Source organism: Sinocyclocheilus rhinocerous, unplaced genomic scaffold, assembly GCF_001515625.1.
Source record: "Sinocyclocheilus rhinocerous isolate Xijiao unplaced genomic scaffold, SAMN03320098_v1.1 scaffold877, whole genome shotgun sequence".
NCBI classification, from domain to species: Eukaryota; Metazoa; Chordata; class Actinopteri; order Cypriniformes; family Cyprinidae; genus Sinocyclocheilus; species Sinocyclocheilus rhinocerous.
The window spans coordinates 520,870-546,656 of record NW_015662177.1 but is presented as its reverse complement, the minus strand read 5'-3'; the positions used below and the strand labels follow the sequence as shown (position 1 = coordinate 546,656).

At 39.2% G+C, this 25,787-nt stretch overlaps 1 protein-coding gene across 5 annotated transcripts in view; it reads right to left on the bottom strand.

Moving 5' to 3' along the window:
- Nucleotides 1-2,628: 2,628 nt before the first annotated feature.
- LOC107727920 (protein KIAA0100-like) overlaps nt 2,629-25,787 on the bottom strand; it is a 25,367-nt gene continuing 2,208 nt past the window's right edge. Inside the window, exons 1-40 of one of the 5 annotated variants that reach the window (XM_016537959.1) lie at nt 25,501-25,751; nt 24,850-24,987; nt 24,623-24,749; nt 23,893-23,942; nt 23,671-23,812; nt 23,133-23,251; nt 22,019-22,079; nt 21,710-21,902; nt 20,433-20,556; nt 20,229-20,353; nt 20,045-20,112; nt 19,794-19,930; nt 19,580-19,698; nt 18,603-18,790; nt 18,216-18,480; nt 17,875-18,080; nt 15,047-16,076; nt 13,802-13,993; nt 13,514-13,716; nt 13,308-13,426; nt 12,996-13,219; nt 12,630-12,820; nt 12,109-12,208; nt 11,823-12,022; nt 11,371-11,716; nt 11,014-11,171; nt 10,719-10,925; nt 10,527-10,626; nt 9,567-9,749; nt 9,354-9,475; nt 9,110-9,265; nt 8,848-8,969; nt 8,573-8,753; nt 8,341-8,427; nt 6,279-6,389; nt 6,039-6,174; nt 5,222-5,343; nt 4,935-5,036; nt 3,929-4,063; nt 2,629-3,819 (exon numbers count right to left, since the gene is read on the bottom strand). In XM_016537959.1, coding sequence (XP_016393445.1) covers nt 3,634-3,819; nt 3,929-4,063; nt 4,935-5,036; nt 5,222-5,343; nt 6,039-6,174; nt 6,279-6,389; nt 8,341-8,427; nt 8,573-8,753; nt 8,848-8,969; nt 9,110-9,265; nt 9,354-9,475; nt 9,567-9,749; nt 10,527-10,626; nt 10,719-10,925; nt 11,014-11,171; nt 11,371-11,716; nt 11,823-12,022; nt 12,109-12,208; nt 12,630-12,820; nt 12,996-13,219; nt 13,308-13,426; nt 13,514-13,716; nt 13,802-13,993; nt 15,047-16,076; nt 17,875-18,080; nt 18,216-18,480; nt 18,603-18,790; nt 19,580-19,698; nt 19,794-19,930; nt 20,045-20,112; nt 20,229-20,353; nt 20,433-20,556; nt 21,710-21,902; nt 22,019-22,079; nt 23,133-23,251; nt 23,671-23,812; nt 23,893-23,942; nt 24,623-24,749; nt 24,850-24,917 — 6,705 coding nt within the window. In that variant the 5' untranslated portion in view covers nt 24,918-24,987; nt 25,501-25,751 and the 3' untranslated portion in view covers nt 2,629-3,633. Of the gene's footprint in view, nt 3,820-3,928; nt 4,064-4,934; nt 5,037-5,221; nt 5,344-6,038; nt 6,175-6,278; nt 6,390-8,340; nt 8,428-8,572; nt 8,754-8,847; nt 8,970-9,109; nt 9,266-9,353; nt 9,476-9,566; nt 9,750-10,526; nt 10,627-10,718; nt 10,926-11,013; nt 11,172-11,370; nt 11,717-11,822; nt 12,023-12,108; nt 12,209-12,629; nt 12,821-12,995; nt 13,220-13,307; nt 13,427-13,513; nt 13,717-13,801; nt 13,994-15,046; nt 16,077-17,874; nt 18,081-18,215; nt 18,481-18,602; nt 18,791-19,579; nt 19,699-19,793; nt 19,931-20,044; nt 20,113-20,228; nt 20,354-20,432; nt 20,557-21,709; nt 21,903-22,018; nt 22,080-23,132; nt 23,252-23,670; nt 23,813-23,892; nt 23,943-24,622; nt 24,750-24,849; nt 24,988-25,500; nt 25,752-25,787 lie in introns of those variants that run through there. The other 4 variants (XM_016537960.1, XM_016537958.1, XM_016537962.1 and 1 more) reach the window with 4 other exon arrangements.

Below are 25,787 nucleotides of genomic sequence, written 5' to 3'. Positions count from 1 at the left end.
AATAGCATTTAATATACATTTAAACTCTAATACATCTTCATTTAATTTCAATTAACATTGCATCCAGTTCGCACTTAAATATATTCTATTAAAGTATATTACTCAAAATAAATTCGCTCTTTAAAAGCATGTTACTTTTTCATTTCAGACATTTCACCCAAAAATGAAAATGGCCATCATTTACTTTCCCTCACTTTGTTCCAAACTAAAGGTACATTCTTCAAAATCTCTCTTTTTGCCTACCACTGAAGAAAGAAAGGCAGAGTAAATGATTAAAATGTACATGTTTGGGTGATTTATGTGAGGATTATATGACTTGTGGCAATGAACTACCTGTAAATGCTTATGCCCAGTAAACCTGGGAGGAAATTCTGGCAGGAAAATGGAAATAAAGCCTGGCAGTGTCCACTCTAGACGAGGCCCCTCAGGGTTTGAGTCTGAGGGCCGAGATTGCTCAGAGACGGGGTATTCTCTGTGCTGGGCGCTGCGTCTAAATAGACTGTGATGAACAAGCTGAGCCGGGAGAGACAGGAAGCCCTGATGACATGACAGGGATCTCCTCTTTACCACTGACCCTGATTCCTGCAGCAAAGATGACATTGATTGATAAATCACTATACAAAATCACTTATGATAACATATAGGCTAATGCTTTACAGATCACTAGCTAGTCAAATGTAAATATGCAACAGCCCCCAAAAAAAACTACTTAAAGGGAAAGTTCACCTAAAAATGATAATTCTGTCATCATTTACTCACATTCAAGTTGTTCCAAACCTGCAAGAGTTTCTTTCTTCTGTTGAACATAAAAGAAGACATCTTGAAGAATCTTGGTAACCAAACAGTTGATGGACCCCACTGACTTGCATAGTAAGTAGAAGAAGAAGAAGAAATACTATGGAAATCAATGGGGATTGGGGACCATCAGTTGTTTGTTTGGTTATCACGGAATTTTCTTTTTTTGGTCAACTATCCCTTTAATTTACATTTAAAATATATGAGTGCCGTTGCATTAAACAGTAACATATAAAATCAAGTTGCATTTCATGATCACAGTTAATGTACAGGGGCGACCACAGTGATTGTAACATAGAGTAGCTCGCACATCATGTAGGCCTACAGATCGAAAATAACTGTCAACGCTGTCCTGTGATTTATCAGTAGCATATATTCCTTTCTGGTTTTTGAAGTAATTAAAAGCCATGCACAGACAGGTCGGACTATTTAACACGCAACCACACGCTCACAAATGCATTCAAATAACCTGATGGTGCGCCCATTGTCAGCAACATTGTCAGAATTCTTCATTTTGGTTGGGTCATATTTAAAGGGATACTTAACCTAAACATGAAAATGCTGTTATCATACTCAGGGTTTAGAATGTAAAAAAATAACAACCAGGCTCAACCAGCTTAATTAGGCTTTTACATTTAATGCTTTTGAACTGAACTGAGAGCAGTTTATGCTCTGCCTGAAATTGACTTCAACAGTATATGAGCACAGCAGGAGAAGATTCATGCTCAAGGGCTCTTGAGCTTAAATAAACTTGTATTCAAAGCAACTTGCATTGCATTTCCGTAGCCTATACATTTTCAGTCATGTTAAGCATTACCTGAGATTGAATCCATGATTCTGGCATTTCTAGCACCTTGCATTACTGATTGATCTACAGTAATGCTCTTCCACAGACCTCCTCCTGAACTGCAGCTGCCTGTTAATCCTGCAAATGCAACTGCAATAATGCATATTTTGGTTCTAAACTTTGAATGTAATTCTTATTTTAACTAATATTAAATTAAACTTAAAATGGAATTATTAATTTATGCAATTAACATAAATCGCAAGAAATGTTTGCTGCCGGCATATTATGTGAAAAACCTAGTTATTCAAACTCTGTTATTCATTAGTAGAGCAGTAAACACTCTTACCTTATTTTTACTCCCCTCGATTTTTTTAAAATCAAGTCTAATCCCTCTCAAAAGACCGTCAACAAAAAGAGAATCCCACGTTATTTAGATCATCTTCTTTTCTTCTGCACACAAAACAGCGCTGTTTCAGCACATCACTCACTGTCCAAACCTTTGATGCACATGCAGGAGCGCGAGACTCCGCCCTGCGCACTCATTAATATTAATTAACACATAAACAACGTTACGGCGACGTACTTCACGCATCAGAAACGTCATAATTGACTGATTACGTAACTCCCACACTCACGGACTTGACCTTCTTTTGTCTAGTAAGAGGCTTCTGTGGTCCAGTGGAGAATCAATGTGTTTGTAATAATGCACAGGAGGAGAAAATACACAATCTCCGATTTTGTTAGCTACACATGATTATAAAATTTTATACTAGCATATTATGCACATCTTTATAATTAAGTCTAATAAATTCTTACAATTTCTGTGAGACTACATTTTATACTAGTATATCATGCTCCCCTTTATACTTAAGTCTAAGAGATTGTTGCAATTTCTAATTTTTCTGTAACCTTATTTAAAACTACTTTAATTGCTTTAAGAAATATGTGTATCTAAAAAAAAATTTTTTTTTCTGAGATCCTTATGACTGCTTATTAACGATTTACATAAACTTAAAAGTTTGAAAATAACAGTTTGAAGGGCTCTTTGGGGCTGCTTTTATTTTATTGACACATTTTAAGTTACATGCTTGCTGACATTTAATTTCTCCCATAATTTATACAAAGAACAATACTAGGCCCATTGCCTGATACGGTGGGGGGTGGGTGGGGGGCTCATTTTTAAACATTTAAGCTGAAATAAAATCTTTCATTTTTTAAGCTGACAAGCTAAAATCAACAGCATCTCAGACATTATTGAAATGATACAGAAGATAACCACAGATACAAAAATATCAGAAAATACTTTGTGTAAAAAGTGCCATAGTGTTAAAATGACAAAGCATCAATCAGACAGGGTGCAAAAATGGCATAAAACAAGATGCTTCCCATGATGTCCCACTGCTCCACAAGCAGAAGATCCTAGTAGTTAGTACAGTAAAACAGTGGTCAGCTAGCTAATATCATGTCCAATTTAACACTGAGCTCAAATGAGGCCAAATTCTTGATTCTTTTCAGTGACTTTCACTAATTGTGGGATAATATGGGCTTCCAGTATATGTGAATTTCAGATTCTTCTTGCTTTTCCATGTGGCTCCTTCAAGATTCTGGCCTACAAGAATCTCCTGATCCAGCAGGAGAGCCGTCACAATGCTCCAAACACAAAACAGACATGAACCGTTGAATTGTAGGACACTGTCTTGAGCTGTGAGGATGTTATCTTGCTTGATAAAGATGGTTTAATGCTGTATGTAGTTAATTGAAATATGTTGAAATGATGTATGGCACAAAAGAAGCACATTAAAACTTATGTTAGGTGTACAGCACTCATTTTAGACAGTAGAATGACAATCCCTTCTTCCATAGCAGGACCAGCGCCTGCAGTCATGGCTTGCGTGTCCACACCCAGCGCGGACATTTAAAGGCACCACTGGTGAAGAGGAGAGAGACCTCGGACTTGGTTTAGTTATCATCGTCCATCCCTTCTCCTGCAGGCTGGATCTCGGTAAGGTTCAGCAGCGCTTCTTCAAGACCAGCATCTCTGTGAAGGAGCTTCACTTGCGGCGACTGAAGATGCTCTTTTTGCTGGAGCTCTTGTCGGCGGTGCTGAAGCCGATCAGAAGCCTTGCTTTCTCGTCCTCCACCTGCTGCTGGAGGCTGCTGTCTGTTTTCCCATCCATCACTTTACCTCGAGACTCTGAGCCTGAGGCGGGTTTCAACCGCAGCTTCTCCTTTATCATCTATTTATTTGGGACAAAAGTTTAATGGAATTTGAACAGGGGCCTACTACTACATTCTTATATGTAGTTTAAAGTTGAGTTTGGGACTGAGGATTTTGCGAGTGATTACCTGTGCGACCAGTGCCTTACGACTGTCTCTCTTCACAGCCATAGCAAAGTCCAGCCAGGTCCAGGTGTTGTTATGATACTCCAAACCGGGCAGAACCAGGTTCAGATCCTTCCAGTCTACACTGCTCTTCTCCCCCTACAGGTACACCGCAAGAGAAATGCATACAGTCAGACTCAGGAATGTGATAAATTGAATATCAACAACACATATATGCAAAAATAACAATTTGCTGTGGAGGTCAAATGAAGCAATACTGTAAATAATAGAATGATTATATTGTGCTTTTTATTAGGCTGTTAAGCTTTCTAAAGGCAGTGTCATTTCATGATCACTCCTTGTCTTGTAACTCAAATCTCTGAAATGGTGTTTGATTTGCCAATTAATTTCCTTAAAACATGATAAATATCACTGTTCCTTGTTCATTTAGTGAATAATAAAATAGTATAAAAATACATTTTTACTGAACTTTTATTATTAACACTCATTTTATTAAATATGATTTACTGTATATAATACATTTTGAACCTAGTTGGTTCAATGGCTGCTTGGTCAAAATGATGACAGGAAAAAAAATGTCAATTATTTTTTAGGCCAAATACTTAACTACTGAGCAATATTTAGCTAAATGAAACATATATATATATATATATATATATATACACATACATACATACTTACACACACAGTATATATATATATATATATATATAATTTTATTTATTTACACATCAAACTAATCAAAAGTTACAGTAAAGGCATACAAAAATCTTACAAAAACAGTAAATGCTACAAAAAAGTTATATTTCAAATAATAGCTGTTATTAGCCTTCTATTCATCAAAGTATCCTGAAAAAAAAGTTTACACAAAAATATTAAGCAGCACAAGTGTTTTCAACTTTGATAATATAAGAATGTTTCTTGAACAAGCTAATCAAATCAGCATATTAGAATGATTTCTGAAGGATCATGTGACACTGAAGACTATATCACTTTTGCTAGGACCAACCTTGTAACTGACACAAAGGGGAACCTGAGGAATCTTGACGTAGATGAAAGAATTATTCATTGCTGCTCTTTCTTTCATCTTATCAATGTCATCAACGGGATGCTGAATGGGGAAGACATCAACAGGTTAAATAACTTGGTTACATTCAATTTGTGACTTCCAACTGAGATATTATATTCATTACAGACCGCAAATAATGATCTGTGATTAATAAAAAAAATCAAAAAATCAAAAGCCAATATCCATCATAAGCAGACAATTGAACTGTCATCCCATTGAAATAATACCTCAGGTGGTTTGCGAAATGACCTCCTGACTCCAGCTGTTCGATTTAACCCTTGCGTGACCCCCTTCCCGGGTCCAAGCCCTCCTATGGAGTCTTCAGATAGCTGCCTGGGTTTCACAACACCTGCGATTTAAGAAGAAAACAAGCCTTAGACACTCCACAATGCACATGAAAGTCACCCTGAAGCAGGGGTGTGCGATATATATCGTCTGCGATAATATCGTAATTGTCGTTTTAACGATGTACGATTTGACTATCGAGTATTTTGCAAAAACCATTCAAAACGTCCCTACAGAGCGCACGCATACATTACGTGAAGTCTAGACTAGTGCGTGTGCGCATTTAGTGTGTTTTCTTTCACTAAAATCCCATAAAATATCGAGATATAATTTTTTGTCAATATCGCACACCCCTACCCTGAAGCCATTCCAGACACTAAACCTTCCAATGTCAAAGAGCGATGAGCTTTTAATAGCCCAGGATGGGCCATCAGTGTGACATAACATCAGCAGACAGCAATCTAATACCCTCACTGGAGCACAAAGAGAAAAAACGAAACTGAGAAAAAAATAGATGTAAACTGATATTGATCAGCATGGGCTGCACTATGGATGTCAGTACAGCGAGTGCAAAGAGTGGTTAAAACATGAATGTAAAGACCAATTCTGGCTTTCAAGAGGATCAGCCTTTGTTTTTCCACTTCTCGTACTTTGATGAATTATAATTATTACTTGCATATGATGTGATTGTGAACAAAGTTGAGTATCCCTGTTGTGGTGGGAAGGTCATATGCTCATGACGAGAAAAACTTCACAAACCTGTAGTAACCAGTCTGAACTTGTCTTCCTCATCCCCAACTTCCTCTTCTTCCACATTTCGTCCGGGGAAGAAAAATCCCATCATCCTCTTGAAGAACTGGTACATGAGCTGAATGGTGAGTGGTACAACATTTACCTACAAATAAAAACAGATTTTTCAGAAAGAAGAGGACAGCTGTATGTGTGAATAGCATCCTCCAGAGTTATGATGCAAACAGGAATGGATTTCATGATAGTGACCTCAAAGTGCTCTTTGACGGAAATCCCTCCCACCGGGGGGCGGACCTTACTGAAGATGCGGAGGGCAAGCTGGCGTCCTGATTGGCAGGGGCTCTGAGGGCGCAAAACCACCTACAACATAGAATGAGAGCAAAATTACACTCACCTGACTGAAGTACTTGTGTTTGTTTAGATGCAAACCACGAAACAAAGGAAAACATGGAAGACTTGGATGCATATCCTGCTGGTCAAACCCAACTGAAAATGATTGGACAGATGTACAAATATCAAAAAAAAAAAAAAGATGTAAAAGTGGAAGGAAATGCAACTAGCCTGCAATATCAAACTACAAGTGAGAATGCAGGTGAATTTTGTCCAAACAGGAACATAAACTTTCTGAGCAGGCATATGTCTGGATGAGGATGAAGGTGTCGACTAACAAACATAGGATTTTACCCACTCAATACATACCCTTACATGCTGCACAAGAGAAACCAAGAGTTATAGGATTAACAAATAGCAGAGATGTGCAAATTGCTACAATGTTTAAAATTAACTAGCTGTGGGTTGTCTGAATGACTAGTTGAAAGCCCTGTATAATTAGGCTGGTTTAGGGTCATGTTCACAAGACAACGGTCTAACATGTTGCTTAGGAATGTACAGTGAACACTCTCATAGTCCTCACAAAAAGTGGATTAAAATAATGTGAACATTGCTCTCATCAGACAATTTCATGTTCGACAATAACTGTTGTTATTGCTATAATAACTGAATTTGCTACTAAGGCAGTGTTATGATGGCTCATAATAATCCATATCAATACTGATTATATCTAATTATGATGAAAATGTTTCAAACTAAAATAACCATAATCTCTATATCATTTACCTTGGATGTAAATCTTGGAGTCAAAATGCTCAAAAAATAACCAACTAGATGACCCCTAATTAATCAACTAGTTGGTTGTTGGACAACTAGTAAACTAGGCGACCATCAGGGGACAGGATGGTTGACGACAAGCCTACTAATAGTCACACAAGAATAATGTTCACATTTTACTTGAACTATTACAGTCAAAATGCAAACTAATTTTAAACTAATTGTCTAGTTGACCTCTAACGAACTAACTAACTACTAACTAGTTGGCTGCTGGACAAGTAATAAACTAAATGATCAGCAGGGGACAGGACTGTCAAGTATACTGGTAGTCAAACAAGAATACTGTCAACCTTTTACCTTAAATTTCACAGCTAAAATTCTAACTACTCGATTTGTTGATACCTGATTAATCGATTAGTTGGTTGTTGGATACATTAGGAAACTAAGTGACAGGATGGTTCATCAAAGGTCAGGATGGTTAACATGGCTAACTGGTTGTCAAACCAGTATATAATATAGTTAACATAGTTAATATAGGAATATAGTTAACATGTTACCTCAAATATTGCAGCTAAATGCTAACTGCTAATTTAGTTGACCTCTAATAAATTGACTAGTTGGTTGTTAGACAAATTAACCATGAAGGGACAGCACAGTTTACATGTCTACTAGTTGTCAAACTAGAATACTGTTAACATGTTACCTTAAACTTTACAGCTAAAATGCTAATTACTCATTTAGTTGATCCCTAATTGACTGACTAGTTGGTTGTTGGACAAATTAGTAAACTAGGTGACTGTCAAGGAACAGGACGACTGACAAGTCTACTAGTTGTCTAACTAGAATACTGTTAACATGTTACCTTAAAAATAACAGTTAAATGCTAACTATTTGTCTTTTTTAATATTATGTTTATTGTAGTATTTTCAATTTTAATTGTCTAGCTGACCTCTAACTAATTGTTTGTTGGACAATTAATACTGTAGACTGTAAATGGAAAAAAAAAATCTACATGCACTAAACCAGCCCCCTATGCAGTTTTCAGTTCAGACTGCATTTAAACATGTGTAAACAACCACACAGAGACATTTGCAGAAGTTAGAGATCAATAACAGCAGAGTTTGTAATGACACATCTCAACTGTCACATGGTTTTGTTATTTCCCCGACTTGGACATCCAGTGTGAATCATTAAGCAGCAGTACCTTGTACACAGCATTGGGAAGCAGGTTATTCATGGTGAACCAGCCCAATTCCAGGAGATGCTCTGCTGTGTCATCAGACTTATTCAACTGTGGAAGAGAACATCCCATTAAGAGATCTGTAGCCAATGACGCACACTCACATATACAGTAGCTAACGTTTTACCAATGATTAGCAAAAGACATTCAGCAACTTCAACCAAAACCTCTGGATTGTGAGTCTTTGCAGACATACCTTGCTGTACATGAACCTCTGCAGTTCAAGTTCAGCTATACCCAGCTGCCCATCTTCTTCTGTGAGACACCAGCGGGCCTGAGCGAAGTAGATCTCGGTACGACGCGCAACGCTAACGTCTTCTGGGGGTTTCCGCAGCTCCAGTTTGTTTGCCCTTTGCAGCTGGAAGTCCTTAAAACACCTTAGAGGAGGCAAAGAACAATGATATATCCAAACATTTTTAACTAATATTTGCTAATGAATGATCAACTGCTAGAATCGAGCTAGCGACCAACCGGATGAGGATATTGAGCTCCTCACTCTTCATCTGCATGTCTGTCTTCTCTTGGTTGAGCTGATTCTGCAGGCGCAGGTTGATGTCGGACAGCTCGTCTCCTCTGAACTCTTCTGACTGGGACTGTAAGAGTCAGATAAAAGGTCATTATGAATGGACCTCAGAGTATTCTGGAGGACATGACCTCAAATGAAAAGCTATGCATATGGCTGATGGTTCAGGTGAACTAAACTGAACACACTAGACCGGAGATGTACACTAACCCTCATGTTGGAGTAGATCTGTTTCTCCAAGCAACGGATCTGAGCCAAATGCTGGCGTACCGCTTCCTGAAGGTGCAAGATACTGCTACGCTGCTCCTCAGGGTTGCTGGAGATCTCTAGCTGGAAACGCACACGCAGCTTCCTCTCGCTGTGCTCCTAAACAAAGCAAAAGATCTGGCAGATCAGCAAACAACATAAGAACTCATTCAAAAACTGGTGTCCAGACCAATTAGTTAGTTCGGACCTTGCGCCGGGGCTCCACGTGGAGCAGCAGATTATTGACTATGTCCAGGATCATGGAGTACTGCACAGGATTGGTGGAAATCTCCAGGTCATTGTGGATGAGGGTGAAGGTGTCGACTGCACCTGATATGACCGGAACAAAGCAACAATATATCTGTGACAGAACAACTACCAGCATCTTAAATCAGTTCCTGTTTCGCTTGAGGTCACATACCAGCCTGTTTCTTTAAAAGGTCCTCCTTCTCATGGCGGTCACTGATCTCTGGCGGTTTGATGGAGGTCGCCAGTTCAGGGTCAATGTCGTGGCTGTACCCGATGTAGTACATGCGACAGCTACAGCGAGAGATGATGCGCTGGACCTGCTGGGTCTCCTGCACTTGGGACGGCTGGTTCCAATCTAAATCAGTGCAAGAGTAAACAGGTCAGGTAAACTAGACTGTGGCTGCTGATTGGACATGCAAAAGTTGTTGCCACAATGCTACAAGGACGAGAGGTGGGCCAACTGTAGTAAAATGAATGGAAGAAATTGTAACACTCATTGGCCTTGTTCCAAATGGAATCTGAAGCCCTCACGTTCTTCCAAGTCTACACTTTTGTGATGTAATGTTGGGTAAAAGTCTACTGCAGAGCGCGCCTCAGTGTGGACTTGGCAGAAGAATGCATCAATGTCACACTGCGGTCTCAAAGTAGGCACTGTGAGCACCTTTCTGAAGCCTAAAATGACAAATGAGACACCCTATGGCAGGAGTAGGCAACGTCGGTCCTGGAGTGCCGACGTCCTGCAGAGTTTAGCTCCAACCCTAAAAAAAAAACCTCACCTGCCTTAGTAATCCTATAGAAATTGATTAGCTTGTTCAGGTGTGTTTGATTAGGGTTAGAGCTAAACTTTGCAGGGCAGCGGCACTCCAGGACCGACGTTGCTTATCCCTGCCCTATGGTCTTGTGGATTTAATGGACATGGACATGTGGTAGCCTTTGTAAGTCCGCAAAGCTGGATGTGAAAGTCATCTCAACTCAAACTCAAGTTTGGTGCCCCTGCTTTAGGGTCTTCTGAGTGTTTTTTAACAAGCTACTATGCAGTTGCCAGGTATTTTGGGCAGTTGCTAGGGCAATGCAAGGTGGTCCATCCCAAGAGCTAAATGTTGTTATGAACTCGAGAGTTAAAATGGCACACCTGTGGTGGTGCTGACCATGCCTCCAACAGCCTGGCCACTCTCCATCAGCTCCTGCACCGAGTCCAAGTTCCTCTGCCTGTGTTCCTCAATGTTCTTGACCTGTAGGTCCACAAAATTAGATTTGATTGCTTTAATGCAATGTTTCATTGTTATAAATGGTATTTGCATGATAACTGTACTTCTGAACCCACCTCCAGCCACAGCTGCCAGTCCTCCTGTTCAGAGGGGTTTTGCTCCATGGTGGCGAAGTACTGCATACCATCCAGCAGACACGTCCAAGTGGTCTTCTGCTTGAGTGTGTCGTTGTACCAAGCAGGATGGTGCTCACATTGCAGTAGTTGTGCCTTGGCGGCAGATACCAGCACGCAGCCGGCAGTCTCAGTGCCTCGAAGCATCATCTGAACACCATGCACATGGGAAGATGTTTAGATCTGCTAATACAGCATCTTGCACTATGGGTTACTGCTCTCAAAGGGGAATCCGTACCTGACCGTTGACGAGCTCTATGAACCAGTTGCGGTTGTAAACATCATCGGTCTGGCACGCGGCAATTCCACAGAGCTGGTCGCTCACTCCTGCGTCCTCTTCGGAGAAGACCACAAACTTATCGGTCTCCTCAATAAGCTTCTGTAACATGGATGTTCCTAAAAAGGACCACAAAAACATATCAACTAGGGCAAAAAAAAAGCCTAGACACACTGAAGACTCAGCAATTCCAATCTGCAAAACTTTTTTATTAGTCTGGAAAAACAAAACAAAACTGGCAAGTGAGCTACAATATGCTCCAATACAATACAATACAATATGGATTTTTTTGGGCCGACAGTCACAAGAAGAGACTACCTTCATTCTGACTCTTCTCTGGGCGAGCGGTTGTGGTGATTACTGGTGTAGCGGGAGCCGTGTTTGAGGAGTAGCTGGACATGGAGCGTTTCAGCTTTTTCATCTGCAATTGGGTGTCGATCCGCAGACCCTTCAGAGCCTCGGTGGAGAGGTTTCTCTTCAGCACAGCTGCTTTTTTATAGCCGTCGTACAAACCAAAGGCAATATTCCGGTTGGTGGTGGTCCAAGAGGCCCTCAGGTCCACCAAACACAACTTGTGTGTGTAGGAAGCATTGCTCTCGTCTTTTGAGGTTACCTCCTGAGACAATTTAAGCAGCGATATAGTTGGTTTGTCATTAATAAAGGCCTATTCACATTGGGGACAAATTTTTGCCACAAACTGTGTCAGGAAAAACTTATAAATTATATATTTTTATTTCTTGTAGATAAATTACGCAATAAGAGTGTCTCACCTCCTCTATGCGGTTACTCTGTCTCTGGTAGCTGAGTGATGACAGGCTGAGCAGGTGGGTCTTCTTCACCTGGGCATTGATCTGGTGGTCGGCAGTCTCGTCCCATGTGGAGGCCATGAGGTGCACGGTGACCAGAGAGAGCTCGCTCACCATCTGAGTAACGTTCCACTCTGAGATAAGTCGTCTCATCACAGTGCCAGCTGTAAAACATGCATCGATCATTTCAGCAGAACATTTCAACAGTGTGTCAAGTGGAGAGAGTGACTGAGACGGTTTGCTCTCTCACCCTGTGGGATGAGCCTCTGTGCTCCTCTGGTGAAGACATGACCTTTACTGCACTCCACCTGAATGCCTCTCTGCTGAGCAAACGATGCCCAGTAATGGACCTGCACAGGAACATTAAGACAGGTTTAACCTTGCATATATTTCATCACATTTATGTATTAACTCATTAATCTTTCCAATATGACCTTTGAATGATAATAATCCTTTGATTGATAAGAATACACTATTATATGTTGGTGACTGACCAATATATATACACAAGCTTATAAAATGTAAAATATCTTTTATTATTTAATTATAAAATAAATAAATATACATGAAAAAGTAAATTAAGCATAAATATAAATATTTTTTATTATTATTAAAATATAATAATAATAATAATTATTATTATTATTATTAAACAACTGTTTTATTTCAGCTATATGTTTTTGAGCATCATCTAAAAGACAAGTTAGAAATTAACTAATGTGAAAAGGGAGGCAGGCATAAAGTATGGTTTAACAGAGGCAGGTGTGTCACCTGTAGCTGTGGGAAAGATGCCGTATAGGACATCTGTTTGTAGTGCTGGCCAAGCTTCCTGCGGTTGGGTCTGAGGCTGTGGAAGAGCTTGCCTCTGCAGATGGGCCGGGACACGCTGGTCCAGGTGGCCCAGAAGTTCTGCATCCAGCGCAGGGTGCTGCTGTAGAGGAGGATTTTGGGCTGACTGGGCTCTGAGAGAAAACACGAACACAAGCCTTTAAAACCAGAGCTGAAATTACCTTCAAGCCTGGAATACACTACATGACTTTTGCGCCGATTTTCAGTCTGGACAACGCTAGTTGCTGTTCCGATTTTAAAAGTTGTGTAGCATTTATCAGCTTTTACAAAAAAGGCTATAGTTCTAACCTTTGCCACAGTGCTGGTCGAGGTCCATGGTGATGGAGAGGTTGAGGTTTTCAGAGCGGAAGGCCCTATAGGAGTCGTGTGGCTGGCCTGAGGTGACATCCGCAACGTTCTTTGCAGCACAGAGCATTACGGCATGGTGGTCATGTGGATTACCATGGCATAACCATTGGAGGTCAAGGGTCATACATAGGCTCGGGAGGCGCAGGAAGCAGATATCATCATACCTGTATAGAAACGGACCAGACAGATTTAAATAATCAAACTTAAATCAAAATGTTACATTGTAATGCAATGCAACTACTAGTCAGGTACTTGGAGGCTGTTCTAACGTTGACGTCCAGGTCACCCTTGAAGACAAACTGCCCAGGATTCCAGTCAAAGTTCAGCTTGCTCCACTCCCAGTGAAGGTTCTCTGTGGTGTTGTAAGGGTCCTACACAAATAAAATATTATAGTTAGCATTAGATATTTACAAATGTGACGGGTCTTTAGCAAGGAGCCTGGGTGTGTTTGTTAGTACCTCAGTAGCGAGCTGATGCAGGTTGGCCTGATCAATGTCCATTACCCAGCGGCCATGCAGAAGTAGTCTGCTTTTATCCCACCAGGCCAGAAGGGGGGACGGGTCAGCTGTGGGTTTAGTCAGTAAATCAACAGCCTGGCCAATCAGCGTCCAAGCAGGATCCCAGCATGGCCCCCACACAATGGTGTAGAGGGAAATGTTCGCTGTTTGAACAGTTAAACCGGGTGAGTCATATTGTTGCAACATCACATTACAGACTTACAAGACCAAGAGAGTGTTGTGACTCACAATGGACGTCGTAGTAGAACTTCAGTGGTGGCATATTCCTGTAAACCTTCACATCACCCCATGGCTGGCCGAGCTGGACCACCTGTTTGCGCTTTGCTCTCAGCTGCCCGTCCTGCTCGGTGCCCATCAGACGTCCCGACAGCGACCACTCTCTGATCTCAAACAGGTACCGAGGATAGTCCCGGATTCGCACTGAACCACACAGGAAACAAGAATGTTAGCCATCATGGACTCTCATAAGTGACTAAAAATAGCACTTTACACATGTAGCACTCCGCAAACAACTCTTACAATTGATTCTAATATGTTGCTATGCTAATAGCTCAATACTCTAATAAGTATAAAAATACAAGGGCACAAATATTGAGTCAATTCTGAATTAAACTGAAGCAATTTTAACAACAGTAATGTATTGATTTATAATTGGCATTTATTTTGTCAGCCATCTTGGATGTATTTTTTTTAACAAGCTAGTGAAATAAACTACAACTGAAATAAATGAAAACTACTTGGAAATATATCAAAATAAAACAATGACAAAAGCACATAAAATTACTAAAAATTAAACATTATTTTTAAAATTAAAAATTATTCTTAACATTAGTGTAATCTGTTAACTTGAAATGATGTCTAGGTAAAACAGGAGTTTACTGTGTTTGGAACAGATGTGTCAGATTACTTACAGTAGATATTCACTAACTAACAAAGCAAGCATCATCATTCATTGGATGAGGGCCACTGTCCTGTAGAGTTTAGCCCCAACCCCAAATAAACACACCTGAACCACCTAATCAAGGTCTTCCGGATTATTAGAAACTTCAAGTGACATTTGGTGGGGGGTGTGAATGTACAGTGCTCTCTTCCCCCCTCAGTACCACGACTGAGGTGAGACCCTTGAGCGAGGCACCAAACCCCCAACTGCTCCCCAGGCGCCGCAGCAAAATGGCTGCCCACTGCTCACTGCTGTGTGTGTGCACTTGGATGGGTTAAATGCAGAGCACAAATTCAGAGCATGGGACAACAAACATGGCCAAACGTCACTTCGCTATTTATCCAAAGCAACTCACATTGCATTTAAGGCATACATTTGATCAGTTTGTGCATTCCATGGGAATCAAACCCACGACCTTGCTGTTGCTAGCCTCATGCTCTACTGTTTGAGTTACAGGAAAGCGTGTTGTAGCAAGTTGGCGCTAAACTCTGCAGGACATTGAACACGTCTGTTTTGAAGCATGCTAGACTTACCCAGAAATGAATTAAGCTTGAATTTAAAAGCACGGCACCACTGGATCACCAGCTGCAGGCCATCTCTAGGGAAGGGGCTGATGCCATCGATGTCCCGCAGCTGCTCTCGGATCCGCTCAGGCCCGTGCAACGACTGATCCGCAAGCGCCACCAGCTCCAACTCTGACACCGTCCAGGTGAGCAGCGACTTGCGCATGGGTGTGTTGGCATACAGTCGCTTGGATCGCTGAATGTAGATCTCAATGTGCTTGCGCTCAAGGGAGGTGTAGAGCTCCTCGATCTTACGGGCCGGCAGGAGCTCGCCGTGCTGCTTGCGTAGGTCGGCCACTTTCTTATCTAGCAGCTGCAGGCGCTTGGCGCTTTCCTTGTTTTCATCCTTCATTAGCTCGTAATTGTCGCGTAGTTTGATCTCAAAGACGTCATCCAGGAACACGAAGGAGAACTGGTTGATGCGGATCAGGAGGTCCGGGGGCAAGCGACAAGGTTCTGTCGATGGGGCGGCATGGCTGTGTAGGGTCTTCAGCCACTTCTGCACACTGATGGCCTTGTCGAAAGTGTCAGAGAAGTTGTACTGGTAAGGGAACTCAATGGCAAGGCTGGGTGCAGTGAAGAGCCAAGTGCGATTACAAAATGTTTGGAGGAAAGGGAATTGAGATCTGTGCTGTTGCATTACATCCAGCATCTGCATCTCTGCCCCAGAAAAGGAGAAGATGTCATTGCCATCAAAACTGAACACCAAATGAGGAGTCTTCATCAGCACGGCTCCAGGCCGTTTGGAGAGCGACAGTGCTTCTGCACTGAAGATGATGAAGTTTGTCTTGGCCACATGGGCAGTGAGTCGTGTGCTTGCCAACTCTACACAAACTAACATGCCAGAGGAAGAGTCTGCAGACTCTGTTCCATCCTTCTGTCCTAGCCTTAGAGATTCAGACAGCGCCTTCCAATAGCTTTGGCTCTCTGTGACGTGCTGATACAAAAACATGTGATCCGATGGTGTCCACTGCACTGTCAAAGCGTTTTCACTCTGCACCTGATCAGATGAAGATCGGAGGATATGAAATCAAGATGTGGCTAAAGTCAGAATGAAATGAGAACTATGATCATTTTTTTTTTCTCTATTGTAACATATATTTGAGTGAAACAGCGAACAAGAACGAAAAAGTAGGACGGAAGTTAATTTTGTCCATCGTGAATTCATTGAAACGTTGATGTTTGCTAATTGCTGCGACCTCATATGAGTGATATATTTGCAGAATACAAATCTAAAATGTACAATGACTTATATTCCAAAGCGATTTTTATAATGCAATTACGGTAAAGTGCACAAAACATGCGCAAAGCACAGACATTTCGATTCATGTCACATGAGAAAGGTACATGATTTATTTGTATAGCACATTTTCGATACATCAATACTTTTAGTTTTGTTTTGTTTCAGAATTTGTTTAGGCTTGGCCTTTATAATAAATACCACAATAATTTAGGTTTGTTTTCTACTTTTATTTAAAATTCCTGTTACATTCTAAATACAACTAAATTTAAAAGATTTTTTGTGGAGTGTGGGGAACTAAAATACATGTTTATAGTTTTTATAAAGTTTGAAAATTTTAGTTTTATTGTTGTCAATTTTTATCTGGTGTGATTTACAGATAAACTAGTGCTGTCAATCGATAAAAAAAATTAACTATTTAAATCACACATTTTTTTCCTGAAATTAATCGCCATTAATCCCACCTAACATTAAAGTTCCTTAATATACTTTTATATTGCAATATTTTCACATTCAATCTTCAAATTAATGTAGAAACAACATAAAGACATTATATTTTTTAATATTTGTTTAATGGCATCTTTTTTTTATGACTGAAGGCGAGTATCACTGATACCAATAGTACTGATGTCTCTATGAAATTGTTTATGAAAATATTTTTCCTAATATTTAACCATTGATTAATGCCATTCAGCATTACAGTATAATTGAGAGCTGTCAATTTTAACATTTATTAGACTTAAAAAAATAACAACAACTAATTTAAGTGAACTTAAAACAATCTTCACATAAACCCATTATAATAAATGTCATATTTAACTACCTGTGCCCTTCAGCAAGTAGGAAATATACAGAAATTGAATAAAGTTATCAATCAATTCTAAATTAAATATAGATGAATCCTTAAAGCTACACAAATTATTGATTTCCTCTTTTTTCTTTTGTTCTTTAATTAACAAAAGTTATTCGGTTATTTTGGCTGCTTTAAGAGCTGCTGCTGAGGATCTAACACGGATCGTATTTTCTCACAACTCTCTACCTTTTCTGACCCACTAGACTTCAGCTCTTAAAGTCTCTATGATGAGCTGACGAGTTGAATTGGGTGTGTTAGATGAGGGACAGTGCTGGTCTGCTCCAGGACAGTTTTGAAAACTGTTTTAATCCATTTAGTTGTGCTCAGTCTTCCTGCTTTTTTCAGCAAGAATGCATCTTGTGTTGAGCACTGTTGCGACTGAAAGTCCAAGATTACAGTGTTGACTCAAATTGCTGTCCCCACAACTGGATAACAAGTTATGACCCAAAATTTCACCATAACAAATCAGAATTTGAGACCAGACAGGAGTAAAATATATGCCAAGTCCAAAACTTTTTAGATTTCCAGTTTTAAATTTTAATCTTTGTTTTGGACCCTGTTACAGTTGTTAACAGTATTTGATATGAAATTATCAATCATTGCAGTCACTTACAACCACACCTACTGGTTATAGTCTGTAATAACTGATCCTATGTGAAGGAGGTCACAACAGATTTGTGTAGGAGCAATGTAGTGGTGTAGTACCTCCAGACTGCGGGCACTGATGTGGTAAGAGACAGTGAACGCAGTTAGGGTCAGGATGGGGTTTGGAGTTTGTGCGGCTGGGCAGCAGGGTTCCATACTCTCAGTGAGGGCCTTCACCACAGCAAGGGAAACACCCTGGACAGAAACATTCGAGTTCTCCCCCGATCCTTCAGCTACCACTGTGTCCACCCTCAATGTAACAGCCCCTTTAATACAATACAGAAAAACATGTACTGAAACAAGCTAATATACACAGAGTAACAAAAATCTCACACTTTTTGGATATAAGGCAGAGAAACAAGAGTTTAACTGTTATTTTAAGGGCTTCTTTTAGTTCTCACCTGCCACATTGGAGAGTGTGAATGTGTTTACATCCACAAGATTAAGTTTAAACTTAAAGAGAGGTGGTAGACAGGATGGAGGCTTTTCCGGAGGGGAATGTAAGGGGACATTCTCTGCTTTGTCCAGTTTGAGAACAGAGAACAGGCGTGACAGACACAAAGTGCAGGTCTCGGACACTTCCAGCTGCAGGCCTTTCAGACTGGACTCCATACAGGCACTCCCAGAAGGGCTGGAGTTCACTGTCCTCAACTTACTATAGCTTCCCTGTGGGCAAATTAATTAAAAAGGGAATAATGTAAAGCCAAATGGTTATTATTTCAAAATATGGCCCATCTTTCATAATAAATGACAACTTACTACATAAATAGTATACGTATTGATTTTACCTGCAGTGTGAGGGAGTCTAGGATAAGGGCTTCCCCCCATACATGTTTTCCAGGTGGGTGAGGAGCCTGCTGGATATGGGAACCCTGGCCCACACGCCACCAGAAATGATCCAGGGACAGAGATGCTTTCTCAGTCACAGCCAGACTCTTCATGTCATCCTCTTCTGAGCATAACAAGTGCTGCAGTTCTGTCAGACACACCAGATTCAGTCACACATCACAACAGAGACACTTTTAAACTGAAGTGTTCAATCAGTTCTATTTTACCAGAAGTTGACCAAAAAGGACACTTCTGCTATGCACATTATTCATTTTGAAATGAGAATTCAGTCACTGTTTTATAGGATCCTGGCAGTGTTGATCTTGATAACTAAAACTAAAACTTAACTAGTTTTTGTATAATTGAAAAGTTTAGATAAATTATAAACATTAGATAAAAACTTAAAGTTTGCCTTGGCAACTAAGTGAATAAAGTTTAAGCTGAACTACTAAAATTATTAAAAGTAAACCTGAAATAAAATAAAATAAATGATTAATTATAAAATAATTTAATTATTTTATTAACGTGTATATATTATAATAATATTTTAAAGCAATAATATTTTTAAATTAATAATAATAATAATATTAACAATATTAAATTGTGTATTTTTTATAAAATAATTTGTTAATTAAATATGTAATTAAAGAAAATTAATTATATTTCAAAATGCCACATTCAATGTGATTTTTTTTGGGCAGATCAGTGTCATAAAAGTATTTTTCGGCCTTTGAAATTGTGCTTTTCAAAATATATATCTTCATGAAAACTTCTCATAAAAAGCTAAGCTACATAATTACAATGTGAAAATACTTTCTCATTCATCTCTAAAAGGCATAGAACAAAAACTGCTGTTATTTAGAGTATCTAATCTGAATGGGTTGGTCAACTGTCTATTGTTTTTAACAGCATTCAATAGCCACACTTTGCTATTTACCACTGTTGGCTGAGATGAAGCCCATGGCAAAGGGTGGTGTATCTCCCAACTGCACTGACACATTGACATTAGACATGGAGGAGCTTATCATCACGGGAGCATCCAGCTGAGGGAAACGCCTGGGAGACAAAAGGACACTTATCTGAGCACAATAAACAAGAACACCATTACAGCCCAATCCGTGATGCTCAGAAAGCGAGCGGCAGATTAATACCTTTTTTTACGAGTTGTTTCATTGTGCGAGACCTGGTCCCATGAAAACATGTCCAGCCAATGGGAGAACTCCTGATGACGGTAGTGGATGATACAGGTGTTGATGGTGACCGTGCTAGAGATGTCAACAGATGTCACCTTAAGAGAGAGTGAAGCCAAAAACAATAATGAAAGCCAAAACAAAAATGAAGCTGCAAAACATGCCACAAAGAAAGATTTTGATTTGCATTGAAATCGCGCAAAACAACTCACCTGCAGTATTGTTCTGAGAGTGTTCAGACATATAATTCTCTGTCGGCTTTGTGACAGCAAAAGACCATCTGAAAAACACCCAGTACCCACAATAGTTAGGGTTAAGTGTGTGTTCAGATCCCTAACCCCAAGTATAAGCAAAAATAATAATGATAAAGAGTGTGTTCTTGTGTACTTTCCCCACCCTCCAGCAGAAGCTCCAGACGGCTCTGTGGGAAACTGAGTTGAGAGGTGAAACTCTTCAGAGGAAGCTGCTCATCGTCACGATCATAACCCACCTTCAGAGACTTTAAAGTCCAGTTCAAATGTCTGTGAAACAAACATAGTTTGTTAGAGCACAAAAACAACATCCAAGGTTGATCACAACGACTGTAACATCATTGCTTACCTCTTCTGACTGTGCATGGAAAGTGTGATATTAGTGTTTTCAAAATCCACATTGACCTTCTGTGGAACCAGGTTGTGAAGCCGCTCAATTGCTTCTGTTTGAATGTAAGAGTCTTCTTTGTCATCTTCAAGAAGCACAAAAATGAAAAAGCTTTAGCATTTATATTTACAGCAAGGTTAATTATTCCATAGATAGTGAATTGGTGGGTTTTTGTTAAATGTGAGCCAAAATCAAACATTTGAAGACGAACATGAATTACTCAAATATGTAAAACTAAAACTGAAATGAATAAAACTATAAGCTAGGCAACTATAAAAACCACATTTATAACTATAAAAACTGTATGTAAAATAAATAAATAAAACAAAATTACTAAAATTTTGACTGAAATTAAAATGGAAAATGTATATAAAAAAAACTCATTTCAAATATGAATAAAAACTATAATAGTATATCAATGATACTAAAATAACACTCTTGACTGGCCAGCAAACTCACCAGACCTGAACCCCATAGAGAATCTATGGGGTATTGTCAAGAGGAAAATGAGGAACAAGAGACCAAAAAATGCAGATGAGCTGAAGGCCACTGTCAAAGAAACCTGGGCTTCCATACCACCTCAGTAGTGCCACAAACTGATCACCTCCATGCCACGCCGAATTGGGGCAGTAATTAAAGCAAAAGGAGCCCCTGCCAAGTATTGAGTACATGTACAGTAAATTAACATACTTTCCAGAAGGCCAACAATTCATTAAAAATGTTTTTTTTTATTGGTCTTATGGAGTATTCTAATTTGTTGAGATAGTGAGTTGGTGGGTTTTTGTTAAATGTGAGCCAAAATCATCACAATTAAAACAAACAAAGACTTAAACTACTTCAGTCTGTGTGCATTGAATTTATTTAATACACGAGTTTCACAATTTGAGTTGAATTACTGAAATAAATGAACTTTTCCACGACATTCTAATTTATTGAGATGCACCTGTATATACACACATATGTGTGTATGTGTGTGTGTTTGCGTAACTATTATTATCATTATTATTATAGCAAAATAAAAATACACTACTGTAATATTAAACCATCAAGCTTTTATTTTGGTGTAAAACTGCTGGATGTCCTTAAAGCTTCTCTTTTGTTAACAACATCCAGTTTACATTTTTTTTATGAAATTGCAGCCTTTGCGATTTGTAATTGCACTAAGCTACATTAAGATTTTGTTGTATTATGATTAACTGCATAGCCCTAATGTAAGGAGTGTAGCTTAAACGTCAAACCTGCAGTATGACTGGTGCCGTCAGTGGGAGCAGCTCCTGGAGGTTTGGGTAACTGGCTGAGGAACAGGCCTTCGTGAAGCTCAGCCAGCAGAGTTCTGACACACAGTCCCAGACGACCCGGCCTGAGACCAGGCAGACTCACGTCACCATTTAGGGCCAGACTCAGCGATACCTCAGCCAGACATGTGTCCTGCTAATGAGAGGACAGGCACTCTGTTAGCACCTTGTAACCATTTAACCCAGACATTTATGTTTTGTACACAACATAATGAGGTAACACGTTAACACATGAATGTGTGCTGTACATACCAGTCTGCTGCTCTTCAGAACTTTACTGCTAAGTTGTCCCACAGAGAAATCCCAGGCCAACCTGACAACATAGCAGTAAGTTGTCATTTTATTAGGCATTTGGGTAAACTGTTTCTCTAAATGCCTTGGTCAGGACCAAAATGATGAATGATTGTGGTTTGATCCTTGTGCAAGAGGAAGAGGGATGCACAGCATACTGGTACCATATTGGTTATTAAAATAAAAAAAATACATTTATCAGTATCAGCAGATATTGGATATTTAATTGCGAATGTTCATTTCCCCTATTTTTACATTTAGATTACACTAGCATTCAAATGGTTGGGGTTAGTAAGATTTTTTTTTAATTTGTTTTAAAGAAATGAATACTTTTATTCAGCAAGGACGCATTTAATTGATTACAAAGTGACAAGTAAAGACATTCACAAAATAAATGCTGTTCTTTTAAACTTTCTATTTAGAAATGAATCCTGAAAAAAATTTATCATGGTTTCCATAAAAACTGAAGACTGGAATAACGGCTGCTGAAAATTCAGCTTCAACATCAGAAGAATAAATTACGGTTTAAAAAGTGAAAATTGTAATCATTTTTCAAATTATGTTTTTATTGTATTTTTGATCAAATAAATGCAGCCTTGGTTAGCATAAGAAAGTTCTTTAAAAATAAAAATCAATCAATCTTACCAATCCCAAACCTTTTGCTCACTTAAAGCTAGTTGTTAAAAAAAAATAGTAATTTAATAACACTATTAAATAAATATCCATCTCTCATACTGTACTTTATAATATTATGATGCTTAAATTGTACTTTTACCATTTAGATTGACTGATTTATTTTTTTTAAGTTTTATTTTGAATTTATTTAGACTAAATAGTATAGAATTTAGATATTGGCCATTTATTGCCATGGGCATTGACGGCCATTTGTTATTCATTTATATTGGTCACAACATGAAAATAAGTACCAGCTTAATGGTTCTAAAACTTCAGTCAGTGCATCCCATCCGGTTGCCAGTCTGAGCTTTACCCGCTATGCACAAAGCTATTAGTCACACAACACCATGCAGAAGTCTTTTTAAAGAGCAGAAGTTCTTTTTTTTCACAGGTTAATCACCTTTTACTTTGACGATCCAGCAGCAAAGTGATGGCAGAGGACGTCATGTGCCAGAGGGACTCAGGCAGGGCCAGATTCAACACCATCACATTTATAGAGTCAATGTGGAACGACAGCAGCTGCGGAACAGACACAACTCAAAACTCTAAAGGAATTGTACAACTGTATCTACAGTATTGCACTTGCAGTGAAAGTCCATGGAGAACGGCATTCCAAAGGTTTCAAAAGCACATCTTTCATACAAAATTATGTGTAAAGGAGTTAAAAGGCTGGATATAATTTTGCACAGACCAACTGATTAAATGAACATTAAGGAGTATAATTTTAAACTCTTGTAGTAGTGATGTTTTTGAAATAGCATGTACTTTCTGCCTTGCCCCATTGACTTTCATTGCAAGTTCATTACTGTAACACCCTTTTCTTTTCTTCAGAACAATATATATTGATCTTCTGTGGTCATCAACAGCATGTCAGCTATGCATTGAGCTTAACTTATACTGAACCTGGGATACTCCTAAACAACAGTCAAGTTGATTACCTGAGAGAGAAGGTGCAAGGTAGAGGGACTGAGAGGAGGTCTTTTTGAATTCTCCTCATTGCTTTTAGGAGCCCGGGGCTTAAATGGCTCCTGCAGGTCAAAGCGGACCCGGGCCTCACCCACACACAACGCCAAGAACCTCCTAACAAATACAACACGATCACTATGACCGATCATCAACAGACAATATTTACACTAACTACGTCATATAACTATACTTACGGCAGGTCCGGGTTAACCATTTTGCAAGAAATCCATACCCTGTCAATTTCCTACAAAACAGAAACAGGCTTTATAGTGCTAGAATACATATTAAACATCAAAGCATTACATCAGTTGCAGCTTTTAACTCTATAAAGCCTACTGTGTTATAATTGATATGCGGATTTCTAAGGCCTCTAAATTATCAACATGATCAAAACGCTGCCGGAAAAACCTGTTGTACACAATCTACTATATGCCTTCTGTCATCTGATTGATAGTTTGTACTTTGTAGCAAGTAAAAGGCCTTTTAGTAGGATTGTAAAAAAGTCTGCCTTCAGGTAGTGGCAAATGTGTCTTTACGCTGTGAAATCTTTACTGATTTTTATAAAGCTAACATAAGAATAACTTTTACATGTAGATGAACATTTACCAGACTGAAGCAACTTAGCTTTACTTAATTATCCATACATCAATTGTGAGCGTCAAATTTGATACATCAGGCTTTTGAGGAATGTTTATTTGTTCATCTCTCAAATCATCATTGCACTGCATTGCATTATATTTTTTGTCCCCACAATAAAAACTACAGAGCTTTTATTATACAACTAAGCATTTAAATATCATCTTACTATACAATAAACACTAGATTTTTCTGACTATTAATTAATGTCAAGCTTTACAGGGTTATGAGGATTGTAATAGGGCCGATATGTGGTGTGACACATACTGATGCAGAAAACAAACCCACCAGAGTGTGCTGAGGCTGAAACTGAACACTGATTCCTCGCACTGAGAACAGACCCACAGATCTGATCCTGAGCTCAGCATTCAGGACATTGTGGAAAAAACGGACAGCCAAACTGCAAGCAAACCATCTAATAAAACACAAAGAGGGCCGTTTTAATAGGTTTAATATTGCGTATGCAATATCTGTACATTCACATATTAATTCCAGCATGCTGGCTTCTTACCTACCTAAAGAGCAAAATGAATACAACTGCAAAGATGAGAAATGCTGAGATGGCAATCAGCAGGGCAGACATTGTGCTGCAAATGTTCCTTCACATTTAGCCTACAATCATGGCACCTGGAAGAAACCTGACTTCAGACCACCTGTCAAAGAATTAGGTCCAAAACATGTCAGTTATTAGATACATTAAACGGAATAGAGAAAATAAATGAGGATGCAAGTGCATTAACATTTTAAGAAGCCAAATGAGTGCATTTACACTTCTTTATTCAATGTCATCTGAAATTTTAGGTATTCAAAATGTGTTTCTTACAAACCTTACTTAACTGAATAGTGACAGAAGCAGAATATGTAGCATTTATTAGCATTTCACAAAGCCAAGTAACTTAACAGACTAAGAGCTTTGTGCTATAAATAATATAACATTGATATTGCAGATTTTTATTCCCAAAACAATCTAATCATTTGATCGTCCGTCTCAGTGTTGTGCCACTCTGGCACTGCAAACAGCTGTTGGGTGGAACTTGCAATGTTGAGCAAAGCAACATTAGCCTGTCAGCTGCCAAAACACTACCGCGCACCTCCAAGAAAGAATTATTAAACTTCCTAATCAAGGTGTTTACTGTAATTAGCAGCTTTTAAGTCGGGTTACCCACCTGAAAGGGTTTGTAATGCAGACCAGTGGATCCTCAGGTGTACAGCGCCCCTCCGTCTCATGCTAAGCTAACTGCGCTAGCAGCGGGATCATGACAGCTCTGTCAATAAACGGACATGCTAATCATGTTTATCCGCTTCCTTAAACACACAACATTATAATTACATCCGCTGTTAAGCTGACAAACCACATTTCATTCTGATTTAGGATTTAAGTAACGTTAATGGGCTTTCCTCTGTTGTTTCAAGTGTGAAGGCAGAAATACTAACTTTTTGGAAATTGATGTGA